Source organism: Bombus impatiens, unplaced genomic scaffold, assembly GCF_000188095.3.
Source record: "Bombus impatiens unplaced genomic scaffold, BIMP_2.2 scf_0132, whole genome shotgun sequence".
Classification (NCBI taxonomy): domain Eukaryota; kingdom Metazoa; phylum Arthropoda; class Insecta; order Hymenoptera; family Apidae; genus Bombus; species Bombus impatiens.
This window is the reverse complement of record NT_176551.1, coordinates 38997-48754: the sequence shown is the minus strand read 5'-3', so window position 1 is coordinate 48754 and position 9758 is coordinate 38997. Positions and strand designations below refer to the sequence as shown.

Genomic DNA, 9758 nt, shown 5'->3' with positions numbered 1-9758 from the left:
GGCCGATCGAGCTCGATAAATCGAGCTCTCTCGGTCTTGCGGCTTGCAACTTGCGGATGGAGGCTCGAGCGATCGTCGAAAGTTGTGTGTGAGATGGGAGATAGTAGAAAGAAAGAAGATCTTTGATGGTTATATGCGGCTTCGATGTGATCAACTTTCGATGACGCCGAGAACCGTCGCAGAGGGCGGTGCGCCATTGTGATCCGGGATCGAATGTATTTCCAGGAAATGAGGAATATATAGCGACTTACGAAACTATTTGCAATAACTATGACGCAGGATTTCTCGCTATTGAGACTCGATTGTATTTGAAAGTAATCTAAAAACGTACACGGAAGTTGCACAACTATATTTATCGTATAACGTATGTATATAACGTGTAACACACGAATTATGTCGTTGAAGATATGAATTTGCATAAAAGTCCACTCGCGTCGTAGCCACAATCAAATTTCAAAATATCTTCGAATCTTACTAATATATTAACGGTACAAAATGCATTCGTGAAACGCTTCTAACGACTCAAACAATTTCATGAACCACTATACGTATCCCCGTGTGAAGCGGAAGAGAGATTGGTAGTAGGACGCACCGCTATCGAGCGACGATGGCTCGCGAATCGACCATTCGTGTATCGGCTACGTCATGCCAGTAATAGTGAAATGTGCGCGAATATAATGTTCGCATGCAAGGGTGCTGTGGGTGAGACAAATGGTGAGCGATCGAGGGCTAGAGCGTGATAGTGAGATAGATAGACAGATAGATAGATAGAGAGAAAGAGAGAGAGAGAGAGAGAGAGAGAGAGAGAGAGAGAAAGAAAAAAACCGTGAGAAATAGGCGAAAAAAGTAGGATGACCGAGAAAATCGGAAGGCGCGAGATCGATCGAACGATGCGAGTCAATGAGTCGGTGAGCGAAAATAGAAAAAAAGTATATTATAACAAAATCAATGGAATAAACATACGTAATTATTAATTCCGTTAAATAGTTACCTGCGGTCTGGGTTATACGTTTTGTGCGTGCGTTGTGCGTGTTACAAGTCAGTACTCGTTTGGGGCTCTTTTACATTTGGCATCGATTGTTGTCGTCCAGTATTAGTCAACTTAAAAAAAAAAACAGAGAAACCAAAAATCAAAAATCCAAAATCAGATTTGCGGCCGTTGTAATCGGCGTAGCTCTGTGTCCTAATTCGCTCGCGAATAGTTCTCACGGAGGCGCGGCGATCGACGCTTCCAGAACGTTTCTCGTCCCGCATTTATCATCCGTGTTCTCTTTGTCAGTCCGTGTACGAAAAAGAAAGCCGTGCTAGTCGAGTAACGTTCGCCGGGCATCCACCAAAAATCCTCTATTTCGTTCCCGAAAACGTACGTTAGCTGTTTGCTGCCTCTAGAAAAAAAGTGTTACTCGATACCCGGTAAACGCGCCTCGACTGCGTCCTTTTTGTTCGGCAAAAAACGAAGCTTGAAACAGCATGCATGGCTACACGCTAACTCGACGTGCAGAGCAAACGGAGATCGCCAACTCCTGTACGTGTTTACACAACATATTTAGATCACGTGCATGTCGCATGCTGCGCGTACGATACGCGCGCATTCCTTTACGCACACACGAAGGAACATGCTTGAAAAAAGTTGCAGACGAGTGGGGTCTGGTTCGAAGAAAGAAACACAGGTATATACACGGTATAAAGTAATGTAAAAGTTGGCCGATCAAAGATACACACAATCAAAACCTTTGGTCCAATCCTTATAGTAAGAGAGAGAGAGAGAGAGTGAGAGAGAGAGAGAGAAAGAGAGAAAGAGAGAGAGAAAGAAAAAGAGAGAGAGAGAGAGAGAGAAGAGAGGAAGGAAGAAAAAGAGAAAAGGGGCGTGTGTACAGAAACATGTGTATGGAACAAAGTGACGACGTCGAATCGATCCGTTTTGAAAGAACCGAAAGTTTGGACGGTGAAGCAAGGGTGCCGGCGAGCTGTGAACCAATCTCGCAAGAAATCGAAAGCAACGGTGAAAAATTATATGAGACGCGACAGTCAGAGCAGAATGACCAAAGAAAAAGTGAGGATGATAATGGCGTGATGACGATGATCGAGTTTTGCGCGTACCAAGCATCAGCGAACGTCCCAAACGACTGCAAAATCATAAATGGAACAAGCAACGAAACTTTTTATTCGCTCGAATATCTACAGGTTGATTTTCCAATAAATAACTCGACGAACGTGTTTGCAAAAGCAAATACAAGAGAAACGTAATAGATACGATTTATGATCGTCGAGTTATCTGGAGAATTGATTTACCAATTGTACAGGTTCATTTTCTTAAATCGATAAATAAGAGTCGTTCACGCTTCTTGAGATTTTTTCAATTTTATACGTGAAGCGTCTGTTATCGACGCGCTTATATCTTGCGTTATTTCTCGAATTTTCTCTACTGCTGTTTGTTCGTTCGCTGCAATTAACCGAACTAATTGGCAAGTATGCGGTATAAATAATTCGGCGAATGTTTGACGAAACAACAAATTGACAAAGTGCATGATCCATGTTGTCGAGTTATTTCTTTCTTTTCTTGTGAAATCATCCTGTAAAGTTAAATCTACATTGACACACAACTGTCCGCGGACACGTGTTGCGGTCAATCGGCGTCTGCTTTACTGCCTGTATCCTAGGAAATACAGACGCTGATTGGGCGCGACGCGTGTCTGCGGGCAATTGTCCATCAGTGTGAGATTCAGCTTAAGACGTACTGACAGATAGAAATCATGGGTACGAAACGCCTATTCGAGCGGCGAGAAATTCTTTCTCTTCTCTCCCCGTAGATGCATGTATTCGTAATATAGGTTAGCGAAAAGTGCGGATAGTGAGAAAGGGGGCTGCAGGACCGAGCGAGGAACGAGCAGTTGCGCATTCGACGACGATCACGTGCAATTTACAGGATTCTTTCATTTCCAATGTTCATCGTGATCGTCGTATTTGTCGTCGTTGTTGTGGTCGTCGCCGCGAACTTAATCGCGGGAAATCCAATGTAAACCTTGTGTGTCGAGAACAGAGACGGGGGTTGGGGGATTGTTACACCTTACTATAAGAAATGGATTGGAACGAGTGTGTCTGACGAGTCGAGATCGCAACTACTTTGTTTCCTTGGAAATGGTGCCGCGTGGCTCATCGAGCGTTACTCGGACGATACTCCGATGTAAATTAAGAGTAAAAGGTCGTCGTAAAAATTGGTATATGCATCTAAGAGAATAAATCGTTAAATATAAGAGTATACAGCGATAATGTAATAAGAAGGAGGTATTGCGAGAAGGCCAAGTGAGAGCTCGTAAGGCGCGTAGCGCGTAGCACAGCCGAGGGATTTTTGCACGCTTTTATTAATCCCGGAAATGTTTCGTGCGTGTCGGGTATGCTCTTTGCCGGTACGTGTCGGGTCTGAAAAGCGCTGGGACATAGCGGGACAACGATAACAAAGCTCTAGGTGTGTCGGTAAGATGCAAACAACGCAACGCGACTAGAGGCCTTGAATGGTTTTATTAACAATCCGGCCATTTTCATCTGTTAAATGACCTAACAAAATGGATACGGGTAAAGAGACTCGCGAATCGAACTTCCGACATATCTGATATACGTATAATCCTTGGACGGTGAAAGCTGGGTCACGTTTTGTTCCTGCAAATATTTCACGTTTATTCCTTTAGAAATTACTATGGACTATTTTTTTCTCTTTTTTTCTATAAATTTAGAATTAAATTTTCATTCGAGTAAAATTTTTCCTCTTATTTGCTACTCGCTTTACTTTTTCTTATACAACATTCCTTCGGTAATATCGTAGCGTGCTTGAAAAATAAATTACGTTAATATTTATCGTTCTATTAGAATTATAGGTATCTGTTATTTGATTTTACCAGGATATGTAAAGATGTCTATGTATGGTACAGGAAATTTCTGCTCCGACAGTGATCTGTAATAGTACGTTTTATCCAAATTCAAATCTTTGTTTATTCGTCTTGGAAAACAAGATATTCGACAACGATGATCTAGCTTCCATCGACTTAAGGTTAATGCACGTTCTAATTGTAAATCCTGACCTCTAGATGAAACGTCCGCGATTCAGTAGTACGAACCGGTGCGGGTCAGACAACTCCTCGGTGCGAAGAGAGAAATAGAGAGAGAGAGAGAGAAAGAGAGAGAAAGAGAGAGACAGAGAGAGAGAGAAAGAGAGAGAGAGAGTGAAAGAGAGAGAGAGAGAGAGAGAGAGAGAGAGAAACTGATTCGCGACCGCGATTATTCCCAACCTTTCGTCACGACAGTAAAAAACGGAGCTCTATCGCGTCTAAACGATATATATGTATATGTATATACGAGTTATATATATGTATAGATCCGGAGCAACGACGACAAGAATTCGCTCGGCGAATCCCTCGAAGAATTCCGCCAAACTTCCACGCAAGGCTTTACTTTCTCTCTCGCTACCGCTTAAAAAAAAAGGACAGTCTCTTTTCGCGCGTGTACACGGAAAAAAAGAAAGACGGGAGGAATTTGGCAAAATGCTTCGAGCGTCGTGAAGGATAAACAGTTATATGAACAATATGACGATTTGTGCGGCAGACATCATACCGACAAAAGGAATATATATATATATAATATATATATAAACACGCGTGTGTGTGTGTATGTATGTATGTATGTATGTATGTATGTATGTATGTATGTATGTATGTATGTATGTATGTATGTATGTGAGCGTTTGCGCTTAGGGGTGTGTATGGGGGGTATATATATATATATTTCGTGTGTGAATATATATTTGGAATTGGTGATTGTATAAGTGTACATATGTTTGCATATATATATGTGCGTTTGGATGTATGGATATTTATATATATATATATAGTATATAAAATAGTACAGAATAATAATGGTAATAATAATGGTAATAATAATAATAATAATAATAATAATGATAATAATAATAATAAAGTAGAAATATTAATAATAATAATTAATAATTTATAAATATATGAATCATTAAAAAATTACTCGTGACTGGTCTGTATGGCCTCCTTGAAGTTAGTACTCCACTTCCAGCCATACTAAAAAATTAATATAATATTCACTATCTTGCCTGCAACCTGCGTTTTATAGTTCTTATTAAAAAGGAAAAGTAGAGACAGAGAGGAATATATATATAATATATAGAGAGATATTATTTCTTTAATTAATAAACAGTCTAATTTAAAAACTCGCTGTGTCGAGACAGCGGCGTAAGGTCTGCGTAACCCGCGTCGCTTGTCAGGCATATACTCGTATCAGGACGACGTTACATGTGGCAAAGCATCATCATCATCATCATCATCGTTAGAGCCGATCGAACCTCTCGTTTCGCTCGTATTATCGGAAAGAGAAGGGACGATCAAAACGCGAGCAACAACCGACGATGGCGAACAAATTTTTGTCGTTGTTGTCTCGCGTCCAGCCCGCCGCTCCAAATTCGTCTCTTTCGAACAAGATTTAATTGAAAAAAAGACAAGATTTTTATATATATATATAATATAAAATATAGTGGGAACAAACGCTCTTTAATCCCGTCGCGACGCAGATTTTTCCTTTCTTTTTTCCTTTTTTTCCCCTTAAGTCACAACTAACACTGAGAATGATCTGACAAAACACGGTCGTCGGCACTCGCGGTCATTCGATACAGAAGCAAAGAAAACAAGGAGACAGAGAAAATTGGGAAAAAGAGCTTTTCGTATCGTGGCTCGACGACCGAAACTCGTTTTGTCACATCATACGCTGCTAAATGTATAAAAAATATCTATACTATCGGGACACAGCAAACACTGAAAATATTGGTGATGGGGGGTTGATCAGGGTGGAAGTCAGGGTCCATGTCACAAAGAGACACAAGTTGAAGGAAGATTCGTTTTGTCACTGGGACGTTCGATAGAAACGCGTGTTTGGCGTACTGCCCCAATCCTTTACCTCTATAGAGTAACGAGACTTGGTCCTGGCCGCTGAATTTTCGCGACAAAGCTCGTCCGAGAAACGAGCGGCTCGTTTCGTATCGAGGAAAGGTTTACATTAGATTTCGACTAGACTTCGATCGAGAGACCGAGAGATCCAACGGTCGACGAAGAGATCCATGGATCCAACGAGGATCCTTCTTGGAGTAACGAACACGCGAAGACCGTATCTTTCGCGAACTTGAAGCCGTAGAGAAGGCACTGTACGCACGAGATCGTTTCCAGAGACGAATCCCGAGACCGAGTTTACTCTTGGATACAGGCGAATCAAGCAAAGTGTATTTCGGTGGCACGCGTTTCGCAGTGTTTTGGTGCCGATTGCGTGAAAGATCACGAATGCACGCATGGACTCGCGTATGTATGTACACTCCCGTTTTTAAGTATTAGGACACCTAGTGGTATATTGTACAGAATGCGATACATTGGTATGGATTGGTAGGAAAAGATTTAGACCGATTAGAATTTTTAATTCGTATAAAACAATATCCAGTAACGTATGAATACAATTTGGCGAAGAAATTGTTTGCAAGAATTTTTCGAATGAGAAAGTTATACAATCTCGTTGGTATAGCATATAGCGTCTAGCAAAGTATCATAGAGTTGTAACATTATAGTATTATTATAGTATCGTATAATTGTATAATTCTATGTATATTTCTGAAAGTATTATGATATGATAGAATTATAAAATTATAGAACTATGCAGATTGTTCATCTCAAACTCCCAAAACATCTTCGTTGCTTTTTTTATCAATAGAAAGAATGATGCGAGGACAGAGCTAATTGGCTTAAATTGACGTAAAGTTATCTCTTCAGGATTTGAAGATCATTGACATTCTTTTTAACCTAATCCAAATCTAACTTTTCACGAGTGTTCTAACACTTATGAACGAGGGTGTACATACGATACGCATACAAAATATACGAGAGAGTATGTGTACCAATACCAAAAGTACGATATGTATATATACATATATAGTTATGTATACAGTTATATAAATATATATGTGTAGACAAAATTCTATGTCACTCGTTGCATGCGCTGTTTAGCATAATAGGATACGGGGTAAGCGGTGGTCAGACTTAACGTACGTCACTGCAAGATACCACATTGTTTTACTCGATTAGGCAAAGATAGATCTACAAAGCTCTGGAGTGGTGTTTCTGACGCTACTCTCATTTAAACAACGAGACTATGCCAAAAGACCGCGTCACATTTTCGCTCGCGACATTACAGGATTTGCTCTGTTTTAATCACTCGCGGAAAGTTTTCGACGCTTCTGTCGCTTCTAGCCGCGTGTAAAGTTCTCTTTGTCAAGCAAATCGTACAAACACGACGAAGAAAGGGGAACCACGTGCATCGACTTTGCAAAGATTTCTCGGCACAATCCACGCGAACGTCCCACGAAGAAACGTAGAACGCGAAGTTGCGTTTGTGCTCCATGTCGAGTGCCTTTTATCAACAACGGTACGCGATCTTTCATTGAGATTTTCGCAAATCAAACGCTTCGTTCTTTTTTTCATCCTTCTCGGAAGGGGGCAGAGAGGTTTCCAAAGCGCGACAAACTGGATCACAGGATCGTGATAGGTTTTTTCTTCAGGAATTCCATGCAACGGGTATTATTGGAACGGAAATAGCTGAGAAAGAAGTCGAACGAGGATCCAGATTAGATAGACAGAGACATTAGAAAAGAGAAAAAGAAATAAAAGACAGCGAGCGAGCGAGCGAGCGGGGCAAATGAAGCGTTACCTTGGAATGTTGAGCAGAGGTCGGTGTTATCGGTGGCGTCTCCTCGGCGTCTACGCTCGCTGCTGCGTTTGGTAATCGCTGCTCTTGCACCGACGCCAAACTGCGGAATATACAGATTACCAGTTAGTTTTGGCGAACACAATATCAAATTTCTTCTATCCCTTTATAATTCTCACTCGTTTCCCAGTTAATTTTGTGCATCTTTCGTTGCGCGCTTACATGATCCTAATTCATGTGGACCGTATTCAGGGACCGTAGCAATGTTACCTACCGTTTGAGCGTCACGAGGGTACTAGTGAGCTTTTTGCAACGCTTCAACGCCGACTCTAATCGTTCTGGCTCTTCTTTCAGGAATTTCTCCGCTCGTACGACCATCTCCATTTCAGAGCTCAATAAACCCTTCATACCTTCCTGAAGACTCGGGAATCGCACCTTCAGGTCCGCTACCGTTTTGCTAAAACAGAAAATGCGGGCTGTCACATCGTTTTCAATTGGAATATAGGATTTGCTTTTGAAAGTAAGAGAATGGATGTGTATGGTGACGTTATAAAATTAGTCAAACTTGAAAGTACACAGGTTTAGTTCTTGAAAGCTTTTGCAACTGCCGTTTAGCTTTTACCAATTTAGTAACTCGCCTTTCTCTCTCTGTCCCTTTACCTGGATTTGCTCATTATCAAGGCCATGTTCTCCACATCCGACATATTGACCCTTGTCTTTCTGTTTATGACGTTGCCACGTAGTTCCTCCACTGTGTTCTCCAGCTCGCTGAAAGCGGCAGATCATGTGTCAACGGTTGTAGAGAATACATCTAAGAGATACGAGAAGAAACGAGAGAATAAAATGAAACACGTACGTTAGATCTTTTACCAGCCTCAACATCTCCTGCCTGTAGAGGTCTTCCTCGCGGCTCAGTCGAATCTTCTCCGCATCCCAAGCTGCGTCGCCGCACGACAGCAACATTGTCCTATGTCCACACAAATTAATAAAAATAGCCAATGATTATATTAAACGATATTATTAACAATATAATTATACGTGTTCAAGAAGATGAATAGATACGTCTGAGGTACGAGTGTTTGAAATAGGAATGTGAATGAGTCTTTGGATTTGCTCAAAGTAAAGCACGTAAATATATATTTGAACGACATACAGATCCAAATTCATTGCACAAGTACGGAGTAGACTCTACTGTATTTTGAATTTTACTTATTAATTGAACGTCTATGGCAGCGTTTGCGTTAGAATTGGTTGCGGATGAAATAACATTTGACCGAAACCTAAAGTCAGAGATCCACCGGGGCTCAACCAAGTTTCTTGTCAGCAAACATCAGTAAGCAATTTTTAAGCTTAACACGTTGAATGCCATGGGGTGACCAGTGACCCGCACTCAACTTTGCCGTGGCGCCGTGCGGGTCACCGATGACAGGCGTACCAAGATTAGTAGAAATACATAATTTGAACAAATGTGAATAGTTATAAATGTTTTATTATTACCATCGTTACTACAATGGTGTGACGAAATTAATGCAGTATAAAACATATAAAAAAAAGGACCTTGACAGTAAAGTAGACAATGCTAAATCTTGTGGCGGTTCTTTAGAATTATTGCAGGTCCGAATAAGTATGACCGAGGGATGGATTATGGTTTATGGTAGATCCCGGCACGTAACAACGTGGAGCAATTATTTGAGCAACGCGAAGAAACAATATGAGATAATTGATAATCGCAAAAATAAGTGAATCGAGCGAAACTGCACTACAACGCCACGTGGGTCACCAGTGACCTCAGTGAGATAAATTCATTAATGATGATTATATACCATAACATATCTCTTGTAGGTAATATTTCAACATTATATGTATCGCATAATAAAAAATTCATCGTGACGCCACGGCCTTGTAAAACCTTGTAAAACTGACGTGGCATTCAACGTGTTAATATTAGGTTGGCAACTAAGTGATTGCGGATTTTGTCATTAGGTAGTAATGACAAACCC

At 40.9% G+C, this 9758-nt stretch overlaps 2 protein-coding genes across 2 annotated transcripts in view; both read right to left on the bottom strand.

Moving 5' to 3' along the window:
- Positions 1 to 1074, bottom strand: part of LOC117151268 (coiled-coil domain-containing protein AGAP005037-like) — a 2595-nt gene extending 1521 nt beyond the window's left edge. Inside the window, exon 1 of the mRNA XM_033318965.1 lies at positions 1047 to 1074. Coding sequence (XP_033174856.1) covers positions 1047 to 1074 — 28 coding nt within the window. The remainder of the gene's footprint in view (positions 1 to 1046) is intronic.
- The window catches only part of LOC100748158 (coiled-coil domain-containing protein AGAP005037), a 31357-nt gene continuing 22584 nt past the window's right edge, over positions 986 to 9758 (bottom strand). Inside the window, exons 12-17 of the mRNA XM_024365219.2 lie at positions 8615 to 8725; positions 8419 to 8526; positions 8033 to 8215; positions 7762 to 7861; positions 5029 to 5081; positions 986 to 1101 (exon numbers count right to left, since the gene is read on the bottom strand). Coding sequence (XP_024220987.1) covers positions 1098 to 1101; positions 5029 to 5081; positions 7762 to 7861; positions 8033 to 8215; positions 8419 to 8526; positions 8615 to 8725 — 559 coding nt within the window. The 3' untranslated portion in view covers positions 986 to 1097. The remainder of the gene's footprint in view (positions 1102 to 5028; positions 5082 to 7761; positions 7862 to 8032; positions 8216 to 8418; positions 8527 to 8614; positions 8726 to 9758) is intronic.